This window comes from Pelophylax lessonae, assembly GCF_965119305.1.
Source record: "Pelophylax lessonae genome assembly, chromosome: 9".
Lineage (NCBI taxonomy): Eukaryota > Metazoa > Chordata > Amphibia > Anura > Ranidae > Pelophylax > Pelophylax lessonae.
The window spans coordinates 81,781,050-81,807,214 of NC_138776.1; the positions used below are offsets into that span (position 1 = coordinate 81,781,050).

Below are 26,165 nucleotides of genomic sequence, written 5' to 3' on the forward strand. Positions count from 1 at the left end.
GATTACCCAAGCCCATCTGGCCCATCAAATATTTCTCATTCTGGGTCCACTGAATCTCCAATTATATACCAGGAATTGTAATTTTTTTTGTTTTTGGTGTTGTTAACATTTTACCTGTTAATTTATTTTTTCATTGTTTTGGTGCTGGTATCTCCAAAACATTGGTGATGTTGTTATAAAAAGTTTATTTTTTTCTAAATTTTGAAAAAAAAAAAATAAAAAAAATTACCTTGTTACTCTACTCTGTGGTTTTTGTTTGGATTATTTTTGCTTCTATAGTACTGTCAATAATGTGTGTATGCTATATAATTATATCTACAGTAGAAAACAGCAAAACAGAAGGTTAAGCAATGTATTTTTATTATAGCTAGAACTGGAACAATATGCAGACTTTGGTTATAATTGCACAGAAATATAAGGAAAACATAACAGAATTTTATTCAAAATTGGACTGTGTTGGAACGTGTGATACATTATGAAATAGCGTCCAGCTGCCAGGGGACAGAACCAGCAGCAGACATGAAAAAGGATGTGAATCCCTCACGCACAGTAGCACCATTGCTTGTGCCCCTACTGGCACTCAAACTTGCACCCTCCATGTCATTCATGCCACAATCTTCATGATTGTACCCATCACGAAGTGCAACATAGTTGTGAAGAACACATGCTGCTTTGACTGCACATATTGCATTATCCATTTTTAAATTGATAGATGTGTGCAGGAACCTCCACTTGTTAGCTAAAATTCCAAAGGCGCATTCAACAACTCGTCTTGCCCTGGTTAAGCGGTAGTTGAAAACTCTTTTTTCCACAGTCAGAGACCGATTTGAATAGGGCCTTAAGAGATGATGACTGAGAGCGAAAGCCTCATCTCCAACAAAAACAAATGGCTGTGGTGGTCCGTTTGTCCCTGGTAGTGGACAGTCCGGTGGCAGCTGAAGTCCATCTTCCCTCAACATTCTTCCGAATGTGGATCTCGCAAATATGCTCGAGTCTGAGCTGCTTCCATACGAACCTATGTCTACATAGCTAAAACAGTATTTGGCATCAGCCACTGCTAGTAAGACAAAAGAAAAGTATTTTTTGTAGTTGAAGAATTTACTTCCACTGCCAATGGGCTTCAATATTCTAATGTGTTTTCCTTCAATTGCACCAACACAATTTGGAAAATTGCAGTGGTCCCAGAAATATTCTGCTATCTTGCACCAGTCTTCTGTAGTGGGTTTCTTCAGGACCAAATCCTTAAGAACATTCCAGATGGCTCTGCAGGTATCATGGATAATATAGCTGGCAGTAGTTTTGCCAACCAAGAACTCATAATGTAAACTTGTAAAGGTATGTCCAGTTGCCAGGTACCTAAAAATAAAAAAATAATGTTAGAATGATGCATAAACTGGCTTGGACGAAGGTACCTGAGGAAATGAAGGAAGAAGATAGGCAGGAGAAAGACACTGTTGAAAAAAACATGGCAAACATAATCACAACCACTACTACATATATGTTACATGATAATTACATGATAATGTGTCTCTCCAAATGCCTCAGGAGGTAAGTAGGTTGGAAAATTTACCTCAATGTGATAATCAGTCTTTCTATGGGCGGAATACTCCTTCTGAATCTAGTGTTTTGTCTCTCTAGATGTGTGGAGAGCAGAGCCAACAATTCATCAAAACTGTAAAAAAAAAACATATATGGCATTTATCAACATTATCCATGTAAAAAATAACATACATAGAGACATATTTGTTAAAGAGTTGACATGAACATATGTTCTGACCTTTTAATTGACATCCGTGTGTAATTAAAGAATTTGTCTTCATGAGCACGGAGGTCATGATAAAGGATCCTGAACTGGCCTCTCTCTTCCCTTTGGGAGATGACAGGATGGATCCAGAAGCGATGCCTTCTCCTTCTCCTGTCCTCTTCTTCCTCATCAATAACAGCTGCTACAGCAGCCATAATTACTGCTGCTCCAACATACTGCATAGCCAACATGTTTCCTGCAACATACACTACTATTCCAAAACAGGAAATGACATCACTTGCAGGAAAAGGAATTACATCACTAGCAGGAAAAGGAATCTTTTATGTGCAAGTCGCATACATCAAAGTCGCAACAAGTCGTAGCCGCAACAAGTCGTTGTAAATTCGTACACAAGTCGCGCGTTTATCAAAGTACAAAGTCGCTATTGAAGACGCGCGACTTTGAAGTCGCACTAGTGGAAACCCAGCCTAAGTTGTAGGTTTCCACATGGCCTAAGCTTTAGCAGGTGACACTGTAAGAAACATGCTAGCTATCCATGGTGCTTAAAGAATCAGGTAAAGTAAAAGTGAATTTATATAAGAATCTGAACATGTCAGAATTGTGTAGGTTTTTGTTAAAAAAAAAAAAATGACCTCCCTATTTAACTTTATTTAGTCGAGGATGACACCCAGCGCTAAGATTTAAAGGTGAGAGGCCCACTGAGATCAGATATTTGCTTACTGCAATAATCTTGCATCTTGCAGAGTCTTGAATTTTAGGGCAAAATGACAGCGTCTAGGGAAGGGGCTCCCCTGGACCTCCTTATGTTCACTAGGTATAAGGGAATATGTGACAGTGCCCAGTCCTAGTAGCCAATCTTTAGGCTGAGCACTGTCCCATGACAGGCGGAGGAAATCCTTGTTCCTCTAGGTCACCAACACAGCTGACTTCAATGATAGCGATGAAGGAGCAGGGAACTCTGAGGGAGTGCAGGGGAGGTGAGTAAAAGTGGGTCAGGGAGGTCCCTTTGCAGGGACACTGTCACTTTGCAATGCATGGGCAACGTGGCAACATCCAAAGAGAAAAAAGATGTGGGGGTACGTATTTCAGATGATTACAAAATGAGCAAAGTGTAGCCAGGCAATGGGAAAAGCGAATATAATTCTAGGATGCATCGCTAGAGGGATTACCAGCAGAAGGAAGGAGGTCCTGATTCTCCTATATAGACCTTCAGTGAGACCCTGTTTAGAATACTGTGCCCAGTACTTTAGAACCCACACACACAAAGATACTGAGAAGATAGAACAAGCCTGGTAAAAGGTTTTGGGGATAAAACCTATCGAGAGCGACTTCAGGAACTTAATATGTACAGTCTGGAGGAAAGCAGGAAAAGGGGAGACATAATTGAAACCTTTAAATACATCAAGGAGGCTCAGGAGGAAAGTTTTATTTCAGAACACAGGGACATGACCTCCAAATAACTGGAGGAAAGTTCAAAACTAATCTTAGAAAGTATTATTTTACTGAAAGGATAGTTGCTGCTTGGAATAAACTTCCAGCAGAAGTAGTGAGCCAGTCAATAGTAAATGGGTTTAAACATGCTTGGGACAAAAATCGATCTATACTGAGACAAAAAAAAAAAAATGGGCAAACTCGATGGGCTACCTGTTTTTTTTTTTTTCTTTTTTTTCCTGCCATCACTTTTCTATGTTTTTATTCTCTTGAATACTTTTTGATATTCTGGAGTCTTCAGTCTTGCAAAGTAAACAGCAAGATGTAAATGATATGTAGTAATTCCCAGAATAGAAAGCAACGTCTTTTCTTTTGCAGGGAATTCTTTTTTTAAATTTCTAATTCTTCAACAAAGTCCCATTAACAACATCAAACATGGAGTGGTGTAGTTATTTACATTCTTTACTACTGGGATTCATTATGAGACACTGTTATGAACATTTAGGAGATGGAGCGTGTCATCAGCATGGAGTCAAGAAGATTGAAACTCAGCACATGTGATGACCTCTCACACTAGGCCTAAAATCATCCTCAGACAGAGAAGATTAGGCTAAAGGGCCATACACACTATAAGATTTTCTGAAGACTTGTTCCTTTAGACTTACCAAAACCATATAATATGAGGTCAAACCTAAACACTTTCAATTTGTATGCAATCTGGCAGGCCCTTGCACTACATAGAAAAGGTAAATCTGAAGGAAATCTAACCACAAAAGTTGGATAGTGTGTATCCAGCTTAAATCAGGACAGGCATTTTTAGAATTGAAAGAGTGGGAACATCGAATAACCATGCATTTTGATGCAATTTTTGAACAGAGCAAAATACATGGACATGAGAAAATAAATGGTTTTTAATAGGACATGCTTCAACAATGTGTTGAAGTACCATATGATTAGGGATGATCGAACTTTTCAAAAGTTCGGTTCGGCCAGAACATCCGAACTTCCCGAAAGTTCGGCCCGGATTTCAGAACCCCATTGAAATCAATGGGACCCGAACTTCGGTAATCAAAAAACACAATTTTGAAGCCCTAAAACCCAATAAATGCCCCAAAAAAGTGCCTAGGGTTCTGGGTCATGCCCCAGGGACTATTAATCACACAACAAAAAGTTCTTAAAAATTGTCATTTTTGATAGAGAGCCAATTATTGAAAAAAATTAAAAAAAAAATAAAATAAAAAAATAAACAAATTATTTGGATTTAGTGTCTGGGTGGTCTAAAAAGTGTACCTGTGAAGTTTCAGCTCTGTAGCATGTCCAGAACCAGAAAAAAAAAGATTGTTTGTATTAGGTCACTTATAGAACAGGGATATGGCTCCGCTATTTTCACATCTTGCCGGTTTAGTAGCAAGCGTTTTTTTGGGCATTTTTTGGGGGACTTTGGAGGCAGGCAAAACATCTGAACTTCTGTGTAGGGGTATATATATACATACACCCATGTCTGTATATATATATATACACATACACATATATAGGTGTGAAAATAGCAGAAATCTATGCTTGCGCTAATTAACACAAATATAGCTTCTCTCTTATCACACCTATATATGTGTATGTGTATAAATACATATAAGTGTGTGTGTATATATAACCCTATACAGAAGTTCAGATATTTTGCCTGCCTCCAAAGACCCCCAAAAAAATGCCCAAAAAAAACCGCCTGCAAGAACACACCTGGGCATTTTTTTTTGGCGCAGGCATTTTCTTGGGCATTTTTTGGGCGTCTTTGGAGGCAGGCAAAACATCTGAACTTCTGTGTAGGGGTATATATACATACACCCATGTCTGTATATATACACATACACATATATAGGTGGGAAAATAGCAGAAATCTATGCTTGCGCTAATTAACACCAATATAGCTTCTCTCCTATAACACCTATATATGTGTATGTGTATAAATACATATAAGTGTGTGTGTATATATAACCCTATACAGAAGTTCAGATGTTTTGACCGCCTCCAAAGACCCCAAAAAAATGCCCAAAAAAAACGCCTGCAAGAACACACCTGGGCATTTTTTTTGGCGCTGGCATTTTTTGAGCGTCTTTGGAGGCAGGCAAAACATCTGAACTTCTGTGTAGGGGTATATATACAGACACCCATGTCTGTATATATACACATATATAGGTGTGATAGGAGCGGAAACATATTGGTGTTCATTATTTCATTAGCGCAAGCATAGTGTTCTGCTACTTTCACACCTATATATGTGTATGTGTATATATACAGACATGGGTGTATGTATGTATACCCCTACACAGATGTTCAGATGTCATGCCTGACTCCAAACATCTCCTCAAAAAAGCCCAATAAACGCCTGCAGCAAAAAGCATGCTCACAGGCGAGAAGCCATATCACTGCACTGAATGTGACCTAAGAGAAACGATCTTTTCTCTATAGCAGTCACCCTGATATGGAAGGGTTTTGTCACCCTGCCATAGCAGTCAGAGTCAGTTAACCCTACACTACACTACAGTCCCCTTACACTGAACACTTTCCCTACAGAAACTGAATAATTAAAGCTAACTTTAGTGGAAAATAGCACCCTAACTACACTAGATATCCCTTTCCTCACACTAAAAATTGCTAAATGACACTTTGTAGCAGAAGTAACAGAACTGCTTCCACTCTCTTCCATGTCCCTGTATAACAATGCTAGAAATTTGGCGGGGGCTATCTTATATACTGGGGGGCTTATTCACTAATGATTGGCCTATGGACCCCCTAGTCACTCCAATCACATTCCTAGCATTCTCCTACCCCCTCAATTGGCTTTTACTGATGGTTCTGGTCCAATCACGGGCTTTTAAAGCCCATTTCCTGTACCATTGCATTTTTGTCGGTTCTGGTTGCTGAATTCCGAACTTTTTCAGCAAAAAGCTCGGAATTCGGCCGAACCTCGAACAGCCAATGTTCAGGTCGAACCGATGGTCGACCCGAACCATTCGATCATCCCTACTTATGATAAAGTCTTATATGCAGATCTGAAATCAGCCAATGTCATATAACAGCATGTCATCATGTGGCCATAAGAGATATGATGCAGAGATGCAAAGTAGCTCTGTGTGGGGCAGATATGGTTAACCTATCCTTTCAGACACTGTAAGGTATATCAGAAATACTTATACATTATCTCAGAAACAATGGCAGTGTTGTAGACATGTAGCACTTTCAAGGGAGGCTTGGGAAGCATGCATCAGCCACCCAGAATTAAAGTGAAACTTTGCTTTAAAAAAAAAATGTGAGCGGGAAGGCTTTTCATTGCAAAAGAGACATACTACAAGGATAATTTGCTAAAGGTAAATAGGCAGTTTATTCTGCATGGGAGTTTTTCCTTAGTTTAGTGAATGAGGTGAAGCTCTGTCGACTTCCATTTTCCAATCATGTGCAGGCAAAATAACTTTTTTTTTTTTTCATGCAAATGATTGAGTATTCTTTACAAAGTAAATTTTTTTTGGCATATTTTTCAGTAAAAAAATGTTGTCATGATTGACTACTGAACTGAAGTTTTGCTCATGTTTTAAAGGGAAAGTATGTCAGTGAGAATATTTAAATACTATTTAAAATAATAATACAAAGACATTTTTAAAAGTGGGGCAGATTCAAAAGGTCTTTTTTTCAGCCGTCATTCTTCAATGTTTCAAATTGCTATCAAAGATTGCTTCTCTCTGCTGCTCTCTTTACTGCTGAACTAAAAAGCAGAGAAATGCACAGACTATTATCAGGCAGTAGGCTGAAACTTCCACAAATGGCTACCCATAACTGTATGGTTTGTTCCTAGATTTGTGTCCTAAATCGGGACAGTAGAAACATATAAAAAGGAAGTCCGTTGTTTGCAAGGAACAAGCTGCAGCATACACTTGCATTTTAAGAAAAGCATTAAATCATTCTGAAGCACTGAAATAGGCTGCATCCGTTTATATTTAATACAGGTCTCCCAACAGTCCCGGATTGGGTAGGACTTTCCACATCTTCACTTTTGTACCGCTGTACAGGAGATTTGTCCTGCATCACTGTTTTTCAGCATAGGACAGCCCTGTGCTTACAGCCCGGCACTTTCTCTTTAAAACACATAAACCTGGCTTCTGCATTTGAAAGTGAAAGTAACAGCTCTCCCGTGGCTCCTACAACAGCCTATCAGAGTACAGCATGTTCAAGCTGGGGGGGGGGGGGAGCACTTGGTGGGCTGCAGCTTGATTCTCTACCTGGTCTTTGAAGTTCTGGGGCTGAAAATGAGTGTGCACTTATTGAACTGAAAATAAAGCTTTTGCTGTGGTGGATAGAAGAGCCAGAAAGGTAATGATGTGGAATATGGTGGAGCTTTGGGGAGAGGGGCAAAAATGAGGGCAGAGGAGGGGGGTTGTATTGGGGGGGGAGGGGTGCAGAGGTTATTGCTGAGGAGGGGTGTAGTAATAAGATGTGAATGAATGAAATCTGTAACAAGAGCTCTCTTGAAAACTGCACCCTGTGCATAATGCACTCTAGAACCTTGCACTCTGTACGTAACGCACTCCAGAACCCTGTACTTTGTGCCTAGCACTCTCCTGCACTTTTAACTCTGTGCATAAAGCACTCCTAAACCCTGCACTCTGTGCATAATGCATTCCACAACCCTGCACCCCAGAACCTTGCACTCTGCATGTAGTGCACCCCAGAACCCTGCACTCTGTATGTAGCGCTCTCCTAAACCCTGCACTCTGTGTGTAACACACTCCAGAACCCTGCACTCTGTACCTGGTGCTCTCCTGAATCCCACAATCTGTGCGTAATGCATCTCTAGATCCTTGCACCCTGTGCATAACGCACTTCAGAACTTTGCACCCTGTGCATAACAGACTCCAGAACCTTGCGCCCTGTGCATAACGCCTTCTGGAACCCTGCACCCTGTCCATAATGCACTCCAGAACTCTGCACTCTGTACCTAGCACTCTCCTCAATCCAGAACCTTGAATCCTGTGCACTCCAAAATCCTGCACCCTTATTCTTTTTTTTTTATTTTTAAGATTTATGCTATGGTTTGTATGTATCCATGAGACTCTTGCTTGTGGAACAGCAATCAAAGTGTATTTTACACGTACAAGAAAGCCTGAGGTTTGTTTAACAATGACCCTTAAGCTCCCCCCACTGGCAAGGATTTGGCCACACCTACTTTTGCCACAACATGCTTTGTGTGCCATAGGTTACTTCTTTCCTCAAGTATCCCTCATTCTAAAGTTCAAAAGTTGGGAGGTATGTTAAAAGCAAAACCATAGCCACAGAGCTTCTAAAACTTTAAAGGTCAAGTTCACCTTTACATACAAAATAATAAATGCACATATTTTTGGAAGGTAAAAAAAATGTGCATTTATTATTTTTAAAATAGAAGTCTGCAAAGTATTGCAATGTCAGGCTCTTGCACAGACTGCCTACAGCTCTGTTGCCCATACCTCTGTATGGACTGTCATATTCAGAACTGTGTGTAGGCAGGTGCAATCTATTTTTTCAACTGCAGGTAGCACTAAACCGCAGCAGCAGTACAGAGGGAGAGGAAGTCAAGGGGAACGTGGGACATCGATCGCATTGAATTCCGACATTCCATGTGACTCTAGCAGCCATCTTGGGTCAGGCAGAGTCTATTAAGACCTTGGCTCCTGAGTTTGGCGCGCATTTAGCATGTTAGTAGTGTAGGGACATGTCATCCATCTGTCAGGGACAGTAACAGAGGCAGGGAAAAGTTCTAGATGAGTAAGGAAAGACTAGGGATCCATCACCTCTCCTGGAAACTTCCATGCTTGGGCTTGGAACGGTCAGGCCGCATTCTGCCCCTAAAGACAGACACTTTCAGTTCAGCTGAGATCTGCTCTGCTTCAACCTGCTGTTCACCTCAGCATGTCCCCGATCTGGCTGGCTACTGCCCGGCTTGTTTTGAATTGCTATATTCTGACTGCAATGCAAGTTCTTTCTACTTGTGACTGAACTGTGTGTAAGTTACTGCTACTGCAACCTCCTACATATAGGTAATGTAAATGAACTATGGGTGGAAGACGGTTTTTGTAGTTTATTCATTCTCAGCCATGCTATTTTTAAAAAGTGACAGTGGGTGAGGGGAGAAGAACCCCCGCCTGCTGTCACACTGAGGAGGGGATCGGGGGAGAGGGGGCAGGAACTGGAAGGTGTTACATGTTAACCATTAACCTATATTATTAAGATTATTACTATCAAGTTAATTTCTTATATGTGCTTACCTAAAAAACACCAAAGAGACTGTTCATCCCCTTTAAGCCATTTTGGCAGTTTAAGAATTTTTCTTTTTTACAGGATCCAAATGGACACCACATTGGACAGTGGTTGAATGTGACTACTGATCACGGGTTTGCTGATTTGACTTACCATTTGTCAAAAGAATTAAATCTTGGAAACTACAAATTTACTGTACCTAATAAATGCCAGCAAACCTTTACTGTGGCTGAATATGGTGAGTTTTGATAATCTGTGATATACAAATAACTAATAAATATAGTGCTACTAGCTATCCAAACTAATTCTACAGAATTCAATCAAATAACATTGTTATATGTAGCATGCAAAATAAACCATATTGCTCATTAAGCTGAAATCCAGCCTTACTTTTAGTCTTGCTTAGTTTTACAGGCTACTGTCCTGTACTGAAATTGCTTAATCTGATTTCACTGCACACTGTGAGTTTCTAACATTGTGTATTAGAAGCTGCAACATAGTTACATAGTTTGTGAGGTTGAAAAAAGACATCAGTCCATCCAGTTCAACTTATGATGTGTGTTTGCTGTTAACCGTACATTGTATACGCCTGTATGTTGTGGTCTTTAGGGTGCCCATCTAATAGTTTTTTTAAACTATCGATGCTCCCTGCTGATATGACTGCTTGTGGAAGAGAATTCCACATCCTTACTGCTCTGACAGTGAAGAACCCCCTATGCATTTTAAGGTTAAACCGTTTTTCCTCTAGTTTTAGTGAGTGGCCACGTGTCTTATTGTATTCCCTTTTTTCTGAAAAGTTTTGTTCCTTATGCTAGGGTCATCACCAGTACAGTATTTATACATTGATATCCTATCCCCCCTCAAGCATCTCTTCTCCACAGAGAATAAGTTCAGTGCTTGTCAGTGGCGGCCCGTGCATAGGGGGCGCCAGGGCGCCGCCCCCCTACCCCTAAAAAAAAGAAAAAAAAAAAAGAAAACGAACAAATAATGTTGTGCAAAAAAAAAAAATTGGGTTCGCCGGCCTGGGGGGTAACCTGGGCGCAAGTCTTTGCGATTGGACACCCCCACTTTCTGATATCCTGGCTGTTATTGGTCCAGTCTACAGCCTGGACCAATCATCATCCAGGATATCGCTGACGTCGCAATGGGGGCGGTGCCGGTGCGTGCGTCAGTCACTCACCGTCACCGCCGCTCAGAGAAGAGGAGAGGCCGCCCGCCGGTTCCCGCCGCCGAGACGAGGGAGAAGGACCCGCCGCAGAAGAGGAGGAAGAAGCTGAGCCGCTCCGCCGCCAGGTAAGTTTGAAGGGAGCACGCACGCTGGTCTCTGCATCGATTGGGGTACAATGCTGTGGGCACTCTGCAATAATTGGGGTACAATGCTGGCACTCTGCAATCATTGGGGTACAATGCTGGCACTCTGCAATCATTGGGGGACAATGCTGGCACTCTGCAATCATTGGGGGACAAAGCTGTGGCGCTCTGCAATCATTGGGGGACAATGCTGGCACTCTGCAATAATTGGGGGACAATGCTGTGGCACTCTGCAATTATTGGGGGACAATGCTGTGGCACTCTGCAATCATTGGGGAACAATGCTGTGGCACTCTGCAATAATTGGGGTACAATGCTGTGGGCACTCTGCAATAATTGGGGTACAATGCTGGCCCTCTGCAATAATTGGGGGACAATGCTGTGGCGCTCTGCAATCATTGGGGGACAATGCTGTGGCCACTCTGCAATCATTGGGGTACAATGCTGTGGCGCTATGCAATCATTGGGGTACAATGCTGTGGCACTCTGCAATCATTGGGGGACAATGCTGTGGCGCTCTGCAATAATTGGGGGACAATGCTGTGGCGCTCTGCAATCATTGGGGGACAATGCAGTGGCCACTCTGCAATCATTGGGGTACAATGCTGTGGCACTCTGCAATCATTGCGGTACAATGCTGTGGGCACTCTGCAATCATTGGGGTACAATACTGTGGCACTCTGCAATCATTGGGGTACAATGCTGTGGGCACTCTGCAATCATTGGGGGACAATGCTGTGGCGCTCTGCAATCATTGGGGGACAATGCAGTGGCCACTCTGCAATCATTGGGGTACAATGCTGTGGCACTCTGCAATCATTGCGGTACAATGCTGTGGGCACTCTGCAATCATTGGGGTACAATACTGTGGCACTCTGCAATCATTGGGGTACAATGCTGTGGGCACTCTGCAATCATTGGGGGACAATGCTGTGGGCACTCTGCAATCATTGGGGGACAATGCTGTGGCGCTCTGCAATCATTGGGGGACAATGCTGTGGCGCTCTGCAGTGATTGGGGACAATGCTGTGGCGCTCTGCATTGAAAGGGGCTCGCACGCTGAACTCTGCACAGTGTTTATTGCATTGATGGGGGCACGGAACAGTTGCATTGAAGGGGGCACGCACGCTGAACTCTGCACAGTGTTTATTGCATTGAAGGGGGCACAGCACAGTTGCATTGAAGGGGGCATGCACGCTGAACTCTGCATTGTGGGGGCACAGCACAGTGTTCATTGCATTGAAGGGGCACAGCACAGTTACATTGAAGGGGGCATGCACGCTGAACTCTGCATTTTTGGGACACAGCACAGAGTTCATTGCATTGAAGGGGGCACAGCACAGTGTTTATTGCATTGAAGGGGGCACAGCACAGTGTTTATTGCATTGAAGGGGGCACAGCACAGTGTTTATTGCATTGAAGGAGGCACAGCACAGTGTTCATTGCATTGTGGGGGCACAGCACAGTGTTCATTGCATTGAAGGGGGCACAGCACAGTATTTATTGCATTGAAGGGGGCACAGCACAGTGTTTATTGCATTGAAGGGGGCATAGCACAGTGTTCATTGCATTGAAGGGGGCACAGCACAGTGTTTATTGCATTGAAGGGGGCACAGCACAGTGTTTATTGCATTGAAGGGGGCACAGCACAGTGTTCATTGCATTGAAGAGGGCACAGAACAGTGTTTATTGCATTGAAGGGGGCACAGACAAGTGTTTATTGCATTGAAGGGGGCATAGCACAGTGTTCATTGCATTGAAGGGGGCACAGCACATTGTTCATTGCAATGAAGAGGGCACAGCACAGTTGCATTGAAGGGGGCATGCACACTGAACTATGCATTGTGGGGGCACAGCACAGTGTTTATTGCATTGAATGGGGCACAGCACAGTGTTTATTGCATTGAAGGGGGCACAGCACAGTGTTTATTGCATTGAAGAGGGCACAGCACAGTGTTTATTGCATTGAAGGGGGCATAGCACAGTGTTCATTGCATTGAAGGGGGCACAGAACAGTGTTTATTGCATTGAAGGGGGCACAGCACAGTGTTCATTGCATTGAAGGGGGCACAGCACAGTGTTTATTGCATTGAAGGGGGCACAGCACAGTGTTTATTGCATTGAAGGGGGCATGCACGCTGAACTCTGCATTGTGGGGGCACAGCACAGTGTTCATTGCATTGAAGAGGGCACAGAACAGTGTTTATTGCATTGAAGGGGGCACAGACAAGTGTTTATTGCATTGAAGGGGGCATAGCACAGTGTTCATTGCATTGAAGGGGGCACAGCACATTGTTCATTGCATTGAAGGGGGCACAGCACAGTTGCATTGAAGGGGGCATGCACACTGAACTATGCATTGTGGGGACACCGCACAGTGTTTATTGCATTGAAGGGGGCACAGCACAGTGTTTATTGCATTGAAGGGGGCACAGCACAGTGTTTATTGCATTGAAGGGGGCATAGCACAGTGTTCATTGCATTGAAGGGGGCACAGAACAGTGTTTATTGCATTGAAGGGGGCACAGCACAGTGTTTATTGCATTGAAGGGGGCATGCACGCTGAACTCTGCATTGTGCGGGCACAGCACAGTGTTCATTGCATTGAAGGGGCACAGCACAGTTGCATTGAAGGGGGCATGCACGCTGAACTCTGCATTTTTGGGGCACAGCACAGAGTTCATTGCATTGAAGGGGGCACAGCACAGTGTTTATTGCATTGAAGGAGGCACAGCACAGTGTTTATTGCATTGTGGGGGCACAGCACAGTGTTCATTGCATTGAAGGGGGCACAGCACAGTGTTTATTGCATTGAAGGGGGCACAGCACAGTGTTCATTGCATTGAAGGGGGCACAGCACAGTGTTTATTGCATTGAAGGGGGCACAGCACAGTGTTTATTGCATTGAAGGGGGCATGCACGCTGAACTCTGCATTGTTGGGGCACAGCACAGTGTTCATTGCATTGAAGGGGGCACAGCACAGTGTTTATTGCATTGAAGGGGGCACAGCACAGTGTTTATTGCATTGAAGGGGGCACATCACAGTGTTTATTGCATTAAAGGGGGCACAGCACAGTGTTCATTGCATTGGAGGGGGCACAGAACAGTGTTTATTGCATTGAAGGGGGCACAGCACAGTGTTTATTGCATTGAAGGGGGCACAGCACAGTGTTTATTGCATTGAAGGGGGCACAGCACAGTGTTTATTGCATTGAAGGGGGCATAGCACAGTGTTCATTGCATTGAAGGGGGCACAGCACAGTGTTTATTGCATTGAAGGGGGCATAGCACAGTGTTCATTGCATTGAAGGGGGCACAGAACAGTGTTTATTGCATTGAAGGGGGCACAGCACAGTGTTTATTGCATTGAAGGGGGCACAGCACAGTGTTTATTGCATTGAAGGGGGCATGCACGCTGAACTCTGCATTGTTGGGGCACAGCACAGTGTTCATTGCATTGAAGAGGGCACAGAACAGTGTTTATTGCATTGAAAGGGGCACAGACAAGTGTTTATTGCATTGAAGGGGGCATAGCACAGTGTTCATTGCATTGAAGGGGGCACAGCACATTGTTCATTGCATTGAAGGGGGCACAGCACAGTTGCATTGAAGGGGGCATGCACACTGAACTATGCATTGTGGGGGCACAGCACAGTGTTTATTGCATTGAATGGGGCACAGCACAGTGTTTATTGCATTGAAGGGGGCACAGCACAGTGTTTATTGCATTGAAGGGGGCATAGCACAGTGTTCATTGCATTGAAGGGGGCACAGAACAGTGTTTATTGCATTGAAGGGGGCACAGCACAGTGTTTATTGCATTGAAGGGGGCATAGCACAGTGTTCATTGCATTGAAGGGGCACAGCACAGTGTTTATTGCATTGAAGGGGGCACAGCACAGTGTTTATTGCATTGAAGGGGGCATAGCACAGTGTTCATTGCATTGAAGGGGGCACAGAACAGTGTTTATTGCATTGAAGGGGGCACAGCACAGTGTTCATTGCATTGAAGGGGGCACAGCACAGTGTTTATTGCATTGAAGGGGGCACAGTACAGTGTTTATTGCATTGAAGGGGGCATGCACGCTGAACTCTGCATTGTTGGGGCACAGCACAGTGTTTATTGCATTGAAGGGGGCACAGACAAGTGTTTATTGCATTGAAGGGGGCATAGCACAGTGTTCATTGCATTGAAGGGGGCACAGCACATTGTTCATTGCATTGAAGGGGGCACAGCACAGTTGCATTGAAGGGGGCATGCACACTGAACTATGCATTGAAGGGGGCACAGCACAGTGTTTATTGCATTGAAGGGGGCACAGCACAGTGTTTATTGCATTGAAGGGGGCACAGCACAGTGTTTATTGCATTGAAGGGGGCATAGCACAGTGTTCATTGCATTGAAGGGGGCACAGAACAGTGTTTATTGCATTGAAGGGGGCACAGCACAGTGTTTATTGCATTGAAGGGGGCATGCACGCTGAACTCTGCATTGTGGGGGCACAGCACAGTGTTCATTGCATTGAAGGGGCACAGCACAGTTGCATTGAAGGGGGCATGCACGCTGAACTCTGCATTTTTGGGGCACAGCACAGAGTTCATTGCATTGAAGGGGGCACAGCACAGTGTTTATTGCATTGAAGGGGGCACAGCACAGTGTTTATTGCATTGAAGGGGGCACAGCACAGTGTTTATTGCATTGAAGGAGGCACAGCACAGTGTTCATTGCATTGTGGGGGCACAGCACAGTGTTCATTGCATTGAAGGGGGCACAGCACAGTGTTTATTGCATTGAAGGGGGCACAGCACAGTGTTTATTGCATTGAAGGGGGCATAGCACAGTGTTCATTGCATTGAAGGGGGCACAGCACAGTGTTTATTGCATTGAAGGGGGCACAGCACAGTGTTTATTGCATTGAAGGGGGCACATCACAGTGTTTATTGCATTGAAGGGGGCACAGCACAGTGTTCATTGCATTGGAGGGGGCACAGAACAGTGTTTATTGCATTGAAGGGGGCACAGCACAGTGTTTATTGCATTGAAGGGGGCACAGCACAGTGTTTATTGCATTGAAGGGGGCACAGCACAGTGTTTATTGCATTGAAGGGGGCATAGCACAGTGTTCATTGCATTGAAGGGGGCACAGCACAGTGTTTATTGCATTGAAGGGGGCATAGCACAGTGTTCATTGCATTGAAGGGGGCACAGAACAGTGTTTATTGCATTGAAGGGGGCACAGCACAGTGTTTATTGCATTGAAGGGGGCACAGCACAGTGTTTATTGCATTGAAGGGGGCACAGCACAGTGTTCATTGCATTGAAGGGGGCACAGCACATTGTTCATTGCATTGAAGGGGGCACAGCACAGTTGCATTGAAGGGGGCATGCACACTGAACTATGCATTGTGGGGGCACAGCACAGTGTTTATTGCATTGAATGGGGCACAGCACAGTGTTTATTGCATTGAAGGGGGCACAGCACAGTGTTTATTGCATTGAAGGGGGCATAGCACAGTGTTCATTGCATTGAAGGGGGCACAGAACAGTGTTTATTGCATTGAAGGGGGCACAGCACAGTGTTTATTGCATTGAAGGGGGCACAGCACAGTGTTTATTGCATTGAAGGGGGCACAGCACAGTGTTTATTGCATTGAAGGGGGCACAGCACAGTGTTTATTGCATTGAAGGGGGCATAGCACAGTGTTCATTGCATTGAAGGGGGCACAGAACAGTGTTTATTGCATTGAAGGGGGCACAGCACAGTGTTCATTGCATTGAAGGGGGCACAGCACAGTGTTTATTGCATTGAAGGGGGCACAGCACAGTGTTTATTGCATTGAAGGGGGCATGCACGCTGAACTCTGCATTGTTGGGGCACAGCACAGTGTTTATTGCATTGAAGGGGGCACAGACAAGTGTTTATTGCATTGAAGGGGGCATAGCACAGTGTTCATTGCATTGAAGGCGGCACAGCACATTGTTCCTTGCATTGAAGGGGGCACAGCACAGTTGCATTGAAGGGGGCATGCACACTGAACTATGCATTGAAGGGGGCACAGCACAGTGTTTATTGCATTGAAGGGGGCACAGCACAGTGTTTATTGCATTGAAGGGGGCACAGCACAGTGTTTATTGCATTGAAGGGGGCATAGCACAGTGTTCATTGCATTGAAGGGGGCACAGAGCAGTGTTTATTGCATTGAAGGGGGCACAGCACAGTGTTTATTGCATTGAAGGGGGCATGCACGCTGAACTCTGCATTGTGGGGGCACAGCACAGTGTTCATTGCATTGAAGGGGCACAGCACAGTTGCATTGAAGGGGGCATGCACGCTGAACTCTGCATTTTTGGGGCACAGCACAGAGTTCATTGCATTGAAGGGGGCACAGCACAGTGTTTATTGCATTGAAGGGGGCACAGCACAGTGTTTATTGCATTGAAGGAGGCACAGCACAGTGTTCATTGCATTGTGGGGGCACAGCACAGTGTTCATTGCATTGAAGGGGGCACAGCACAGTGTTTATTGCATTGAAGGGGGCACAGCACAGTGTTTATTGCATTGAAGGGGGCATAGCACAGTGTTCATTGCATTGAAGGGGGCACAGCACAGTGTTTATTGCATTGAAGGGGGCACAGCACAGTGTTTATTGCATTGAAGGGGGCACAGCACAGTGTTCATTGCATTGAAGGGGGCACAGAACAGTGTTTATTGCATTGAAGGGGGCACAGCACAGTGTTTATTGCATTGAAGGGGGCACAGCACAGTGTTTATTGCATTGAAGGGGGCACAGCACAGTGTTTATTGCATTGAAGGGGGCATAGCACAGTGTTCATTGCATTGAAGGGGGCACAGCACAGTGTTTATTGCATTGAAGGGGGCATAGCACAGTGTTCATTGCATTGAAGGGGGCACAGAACAGTGTTTATTGCATTGAAGGGGGCACAGCACAGTGTTAATTGCATTGAAGGGGGCACAGCACAGTGTTTATTGCATTGAAGGGGGCATGCACGATGAACTCTGCATTGTTGGGGCACAGCACAGTGTTCATTGCATTGAAGAGGGCACAGAACAGTGTTTATTGCATTGAAAGGGGCACAGACAAGTGTTTATTGCATTGAAGGGGGCATAGCACAGTGTTCATTGCATTGAAGGGGGCACAGCACATTGTTCATTGCATTGAAGGGGGCACAGCACAGTTGCATTGAAGGGGGCATGCACACTGAACTATGCATTGTGGGGGCACAGCACAGTGTTTATTGCATTGAATGGGGCACAGCACAGTGTTTATTGCATTGAAGGGGGCACAGCACAGTGTTTATTGCATTGAAGGGGGCATAGCACAGTGTTCATTGCATTGAAGGGGGCACAGAACAGTGTTTATTGCATTGAAGGGGGCACAGCACAGTGTTTATTGCATTGAAGGGGGCACAGCACAGTGTTTATTGCATTGAAGGGGGCATGCACGCTGAACTCTGCATTGTTGGGGCACAGCACAGTGTTCATTGCATTGAAGAGGGCACAGAACAGTGTTTATTGCATTGAAGGGGGCACAGACAAGTGTTTATTGCATTGAAGGGGGCATAGCACAGTGTTCATTGCATTGAAGGGGGCACAGCACATTGTTCATTGCATTGAAGGGGGCACAGCACAGTTGCATTGAAGGGGGCATGCACACTGAACTATGCATTGTGTGGGCACAGCACAGTGTTTATTGCATTGAAGGGGGCACAGCACAGTGTTTATTGCATTGAAGGGGGCACAGCACAGTGTTTATTGCATTGAAGGGGGCACAGCACAGTGTTTATTGCATTGAAGGGGGCATAGCACAGTGTTCATTGCATTGAAGGGGGCACAGAACAGTGTTTATTGCATTGAAGGGGGCACAGCACAGTGTTCATTGCATTGAAGGGGGCACAGCACAGTGTTTATTGCATTGAAGGGGGCACAGCACAGTGTTTATTGCATTGAACGGGGCATGCACGCTGAACTCTGCATTGTTGGGGCACAGCACAGTATTCATTGCATTGAAGGGGGCATCGCACAGTGTTCATTGCATTGAAGGGGGCACAGCACAGTGTTTATTGCATTGAAGGGGGCATAGCACAGTGTTCATTGCATTGAAGGGGGCACAGCACATTGTTCATTGCATTGAAGGGGGCACAGCACAGTTGCATTGAAGGGGGCACGCACACTGAACTCTGCATTGTGGGGGCACAGCACAGTGTTTATTGCATTGAAGGGGGCACAGCACAGTGTTTATTGCATTGAAGGGGGCACAGCACAGTGTTTATTGCATTGAAGGGGGCACAGCACAGTGTTTATTGCATTGAAGGGGGCATAGCACAGTGTTCATTGCATTGAAGGGGGCACAGAACAGTGTTTATTGCATTGAAGGGGGCACAGCACAGTGTTTATTGCATTGAAGGGGGCATAGCACAGTGTTCATTGCATTGAAGGGGGCACAGAACAGTGTTTATTGAATTGAAGGGGGCACAGCACAGTGTTCATTGCATTGAACATTGAAGGGGGCACAGCACAGTGTTTATTGCATTGAAGGGGGCACAGCACAGTGTTTATTGCATTGAAGGGGGCATGCACGCTGAACTCTGCATTGTTGGGGCACAGCACAGTGTTCATTGCATTGAAGGGGGCATAGCACAGTGTTCATTGCATTGAAGGGGGCACAGAACAGTGTTTATTGCATTGAAGGGGGCACAGCACAGTGTTTATTGCATTGAAGGGGGCATAGCACAGTGTTCATTGCATTGAAGGGGCACAGCACATTGTTCATTGCATTGAAGGGGGCACAGCACAGTTGCATTGAAGGGGGCATGCACGCTGAACTCTGCATTGTGGGGGCACAGCACAGTGTTTATTGCATTGAAGGGGGCATAGCACAGTGTTCATTGCATTGAGGGGGGCACAGCACAGTGTTCATTGCATTGAAGGGGGCACGCACGCTGAACTCTGCATTGAAGGGGGCATGTACACTGGTCTCTGCATTGAAAGGGGGCATGTACGCTGGTCACTGCATTGAAAGGGGGCATATACCATCTCCTGTACCATGACCTGTGACATGCCTATACCATATCTGTGCCATGCCTATACCATCTCCTGTACCATCACCTATGCCATGCCTATACCATCACCTGTGCCATGCTTGTACCATGACTTCAAAGTCACGCAATATTTTACTGCATTTTTTGACGCGAAGCAATACCTATTACATTTTTCTTTTTGCGCCCCCCCCCCCCCCCAAAAAAATTGGTGATGTCCTCCATTCCCCTAATTATTTTTGTTGCCTTTCTCTGGACTCTCTCCAGTTCCAGCACATCCTTCCTGAGGATCGGTGCCCAGAACTGGACAGCATACTCCAGATGTGGCCGGACCAGAGTCTTGTAGAATGGGAGAATAATCTCTTTATTTCTAGAGTGAATCCCCTTTTTTATATTGTACATGACAGTATTTTGTTGGCTTTGCTTGCAGCGGCTTGGCATTGCATGCCACTGTCAAGCCTGTTGTCTTCTAGTACCCCCAGGTCCTTTTCCATCTTAGATTCACCCAGAGGTTTCCCCCCTAGTGAGTAGCTTGCTTTCGTGTTTCTGACGCCCAAGTGCATTACTTTACATTTTTCAACATTAAACCTCATCTGCCATGTAGTTGCCCACCCCATTATTTTGTTCAGGTCTGCTTGTAAGGTTTCCACATCCTGCATAGAAGATATTGGCATACTTAGTTTAGTATCATCCGCAAATACCGAGATTGTGCTAGATATCCCCTCCTCTAGATCATTTATGAATAAATTAAACAGGATTGGTCCCAGGACAGAACCTTGGGGGACCCCACTTTCCACACCCACCCAATCCGAGTACTCCCCATTTATCAGCACCCTCTGGACTCTCCCCTGGAGCCAGTTCTCTATCCAGGTACTCACCCTATGGTCCATACCTGCGTACCTTAGTTTGTACAATAAGCGTTTGTGGAGAACTGTGTCAAACGCATTTGCAAAGTCCAGATACACCACATCCACAGGCCTTCCTTTATCTAGATGGCAGCTCACTTCATCATAGGTTAATAGATTGGTCTGGCAAGAACGATTTTTCATGAAACGATGCTGATTACTACTAATAATACCATTTTCATTACTAAAGTCTTGTATATAGTCCCTTAACATCCCCTCCAAAATCTTGCAGACTACTAATGTTAGGCTGACCGGCTTATAGTTACCCGGGATATATCTCGGTCCTTTTGTAAATATTGGTACCACGTTGGCTTTTTTCCAATCAGCTGGCACCATACCCGTCTGTAGACTATCCTTAAAGATCAAGAATAATGGTCTGGCAATCACCTGGCTGAGCTCTTTAAGAACCCTCGGGTGCAAGCCATCCGGTCCCGGTGATTTATTTATGTTAAGTTTCTCTAGTTTAGTTCTAAGTCTATCCTCTGTTAGCCATGGGGGTACTTCCTGAGGTGTATTATTTAATTTATCTTTACAAGCTGGGTTAGTGTAGCCCCCCAATTAATTTGTGAAGACTGAAGAGAAGAAATTATTTAACACTTTCGCCTTCTCTCTGTCCTCTGTGGCCAGATTTTCTTCGTCATCTTTTATGGGGCCAATGTGTTCTGGCCTCGCTTTCTTACTATTTATATACTTAAAAATTTCTTGTGTTTTTTTTTTACTCTCTTCTGCTATATGTCTCTCGTGTTCTATTTTAGCCGCCCTGATTTCGTCTTTACATTTCTTATTGCACTCTTTGTAATGCTTGAATGCTGCCAATGACCCCTCAGCCTTGTATTTTTTTGAAGGCCTTTTCTTTAGTATTAATATGCATTTTTATGTTGGAGTTTGGCCACCCAGGGTTTAGTTTTGCTCTTTTAAATTTAGTTCCCTTTGGAATGCACTGGCCATGTCAGACCCTGCCTCATTTCCTGGCTGGAGGACATCTAGCATATCTAGTCCTTTATTGTCCTTGGCCCATACCTTTTATTCATTATATTTTAGTTCTTTTAATCATGGAGGCTCCACATCACATGTGGGCATTACTTAGGGCAGTCTATATGTACATGCAGCCTAGCTAGGAATGCACGCACCTTCAGACTGACATTTACCCGTTAAGGCATATTGACATTTTCAATTCCTCTGAAGATGAACCCCTTTGCTTGCATCATTGCTGAGGACTCCTAAGAGAAATACTCAGGCAGAGTGCTGCGATGTTGTTGCTTTTATTATAATACAGGATTTTTATAACACCAATAGTTTGCACAGAGCTTTGAAAAGTAAAGGACAGTAAAGTTACAATACATTTCAAGACAAGAGGATTAGGGGGCTCAGTTTTTAAAAGACTGCATTTTAGGAAGTGGTTTGAAACCATACTGATATGTCAGTTAGTGATGCACTAGGAGACTTAAGGAATGAGCTCAAGAGTGGAGAGATAAATTTTGGTGTCTCTAACAGAGATGGTTTTGGAAGCCATGCAAAATTATTACCTGACCAAGGGAAAGGGTGTAGATAAAGAACAGAAAAGGTCCCAAGGACGGAGCCTTGTTGGGGGACCCCAGAGAAAGAAAAAAGTAGATAATGAGGTAGAGTTGTAGGAGTGTTTGGATAATTAGGAGGAAAGGAAAGACAAAAGTTTTCAGGCCCAAAGGAGTGAAATGTTTTTTGAGGAAGAGTGGGTGGTCAATTGCCAAAAAGAAGCAGAAAGGTTTAATAGTAAGAGTATTAAGTATTGTCCATTGGTTTTAGTAGTTCATAAATCATTAATGAGATTTAGAACAGCAATTTCAGTAGAGTGTTGTGGGCAAAAGCTGGACTGTAAGTTCTCAAGAAGCTTGTTATCAATTAAGTGGTGGCACAAATGGTTGTAGAACAGCGAGCTGATTTATTAAAACTGAAGAGTGCAAAATCTGGTGCAGCTGTGCATGGTAGCAAATCAGCTTGTAACTTGAGCTTGTTCAAATAAGCTTTGAAAAAACGAAAACTGGAAGCTGATTGGTTTCTGTGCAGAGCTGCACCTGATTTTGCACTTTGCAGGTTTAATAAATCAACCCCTAGGTGTTCTAGGAGTTTGGAGGTAAAATGGAGCATGAAGATGGGTCTTATGTTGTACTGATGGGGTCCAACAAAGGCTTTTTAAATTTTGCGAGACAAATGCATATTTTAAAGGGGAACCAAAGATGCCAGTAGAGGGTGAGAGAGATGGAAGGTGTGAATAAGAGAGAGTAGAACAGAGCAAAAAGGTGAAGTGGTGCTTCATAGAAAAGTTTTGCAACCTTCCCTGTAGTTACAGAGAGGAATTCTGAATGTGGTGATAGAGATAGTCTGTGGATTGGGAGGGATAATTAGATAGTAGCAATCTCATCATGAAATGCATCTATCTTATTCTTAATATGGCTAGCAATGACCAGGGCAGTGAATGAGTTAGTGTGTGGTGGCAGTGGGGGACGAAATAGATATATAAAGGCAGAAAAATCACAGCAATCCTCAAAGAAACTGGAGAAAAAGATTCATAACAATAGAGGGATAGAGAAGGAGGTGAAGGTTAAAACTTAGAAAGTGCTTTGTGAGCATAGAAAAATGTAATCTTCATCCCCTTTTTGTCCAATTGGTCTGGAAAAGTGAGAGACAGAGTCAGATTCCTGAAATCAGTTTTGAGTAATGGCAAGTGGGTAAAGGGAGTTGGAGATAAAATGTTAATGAACAAAGCTAAACTCATTACAGATTGGTCATTCCAGAAGGCACATGAGAATGTTTAGCTTAATTTTTTAATTACTATTTTGTTTGAATATTTATTAATGTTTCCTATATTTACTTAATGCAGCAGCTGGGTTGAGTTAGATAGGGCACAGAGTACAGAAAGGGTTATTTTAATGTGATATGCAAATAGTGCTGTACATTAGGGATGATCGAACGGTTTGGGTCGACCATCGGTTCGACCCAAACATTGGCTGTTCAAAATTCGGCCGAATTCCGAACTTTTTGCGGTAAAAGTTCGGAATTCGGCACCAGAACCGCCCAAAATGCAATGGGACAGGAACTGGGCTTTAAAAGCCCGTGATTGGACCAGAAATGTGAGTAAAAGCCAATTGAGGGGGCAGGAGTCTGCTAGGAATGTGATTGGAGTGACTAGGGGGTCCAGAGGCCAATCAGTAGTGAATACACCCCCCAGTATATAACATAGCCCCGCCAAATCTCTAGCACTGTAATAGAGAGGCTGTGGAAGAGAGTGGAAGCAGTTCTGTTACTCCTGCTGCTCCAGTGTCATTTAGCAATTATTAGTGTGAGGAAAGGGATATGCAGTGTAGTTAGGGTACTATATACCACTATAGTTAGATTCAATAATCTAGTTTCTGTAGGGAAAGTGTTAAGTGTCAGGGTGACCGTAGTGTAGTTTAGGGTGAACTGACTCTGACTGCTATGCCAGGGTGACCGAACTCATCCATGTCAGGGTGACCGCCAGAAGAAAAAGATAATTTTTCTTAGAATTTTTAGTAGAGCAGGGATGGGGTTCCGCTCCTTTCACACCTGGGCGTTTTTGTTTCAGGCGTTTATTGGGCTTTTTTGTGGACGTCTTTGGAGGCAGGCATGACATCTGAACTTCTGTGTAGGGGTATATATACACACACACATACATGTATATATACACATACACACATAAAGGTGTGAAAGGAGCGGAACCCCATCCCTGCGCTACTGAAATAATTTCAGTAGTGCAGGGATAGGATTCCGCTCCTTTTACACCTTGGCGTTTTTGTTTCAGGCGTTTATTGGGAGTCTTTGGAGGCAGGCATGACATCTGAACTTCTGTATAGCGTATATACACACACACACACACATATATATATATATATATATATATTATATATATATACACATAAACACATATAGGTGTGAAAGGAGCGGAACCCCATCCCTGCAAATAATTTTAGTAGCGCAGGGATAGGGTTCCGCTCCTTTCACACCTATATGTGTGTATGTGTAATTTATATATATATATATATATATATATATATATATATATATATATATATATATATATATGTGTGTGTGTGTGTGTGTGTGTGTGTGTGTGTGTGTATACCCCATATACAGAAGTTCAGATGTCATGCCTGCCTCCAAAGACGCCCAAAAAATGCCCAATAAACGACTGAAACAAAAACGCCCAGGTGTGAAAGGAGCGGAACCCCATCCCTGCGCTAATAAAAATTCTAAGAAAAATTATCATTTTGTTCTGGTTCTGGACATGCTACAGAGCTGAAACTTCACAGGTACACTTTTTAGACCCCCCAGACACTAAATGCAAAGAAATCTCATTTTTGTTTTTTTTCAATAATTTTTTCAATAATTGGCTCTCTATCAAAAACAACAATTTTTAAGAACTTTTTTTGTGTGATTAATAGTCCCTGGGGCATGACCCAGAACCCTAGGCACTTTTTAGGGGCATTTATTGGGTTTTAGGGCTTCAAAATTGTGTTTTTTGATTACCGAAGTTGGGGTCCCATTGATTTCAATGGGGTTCTGGAATCCAGACCCGAACTTTCGGGAAGTTCGGGTGTTCTGGCCGAACCAAACTTTTCAAAAGTTCGATCATCCCTACTGTACATCCCAGCATGACCTGACATCTGCACAATGCACAAATATTCATGTGTCAGGAGTGTAGGACAAAGTTCTCTGCCAAAATATGTCCACTTCTAAGATGGATTGTGCTTTCACATCAGTACGCACAGTGTCTAGGCTATTGTAGGATCAATGTAATGTAACGAATATTGAAACAGAAGTGCCACACCACTGCTAAGAGTCCAGATACAACTTTATTTTAAAACAAGTCAGGGGGACAATCCAAAAAGATAGCCAAACCAGCTGCTGTTGAGGCCTGTGCAATTGCACTGTAAAAACCCTGATGAAGGCACTCTTGGGCTCCCTGACACACGTTAGCTACTTTTTGAACTGTCTTCCTGACTTTTATTGGAATAAAGTTGTATATGGACTTCTTAGCAGTGGTGTCACACTTCAAGTTCAATTTTTGTTATATTACATTACAAGCCAAGGAGATCCTCTGGGGTGTAGAAGCTGCCTGCACAGGAACCACATAATGTACATCAACATTAGTACCAGTACTAGTACTTGGTAGTAATACCAATCTAGTGCTCCAGTGCTATTTTTACTAATTGCAGCTTTCCACTGATTTTTGGTAGTTACAACTTTTGGGCCCATGGGAAAATAAATAAAATGGATATCAATATGAAAAGTATAAATGGGGTGTAAGGTGCTTGCGCTTAGGATCACTTATTTTGGTAGATATATGTGTAAAAAATCAATAAAAATCAATGAAAATGTCACTAAAAATATAAATTACAATAAATAAGCTGCTGCTGG

At 43.7% G+C, this 26,165-nt stretch overlaps 1 protein-coding gene across 1 annotated transcript in view; it reads right to left on the reverse strand.

Annotated features, from left to right (window-relative positions):
* The window catches only part of LOC309564234 (uncharacterized protein), a gene marked incomplete at both ends in the record, with an annotated part of 50,041 nt that overhangs the window by 3,012 nt on the left and 20,864 nt on the right, over window positions 1-26,165 (reverse strand). Inside the window, one exon of the mRNA XM_082268860.1 lies at window positions 587-1,141. Coding sequence (XP_082124986.1) covers window positions 587-1,141 — 555 coding nt within the window. The remainder of the gene's footprint in view (window positions 1-586; window positions 1,142-26,165) is intronic.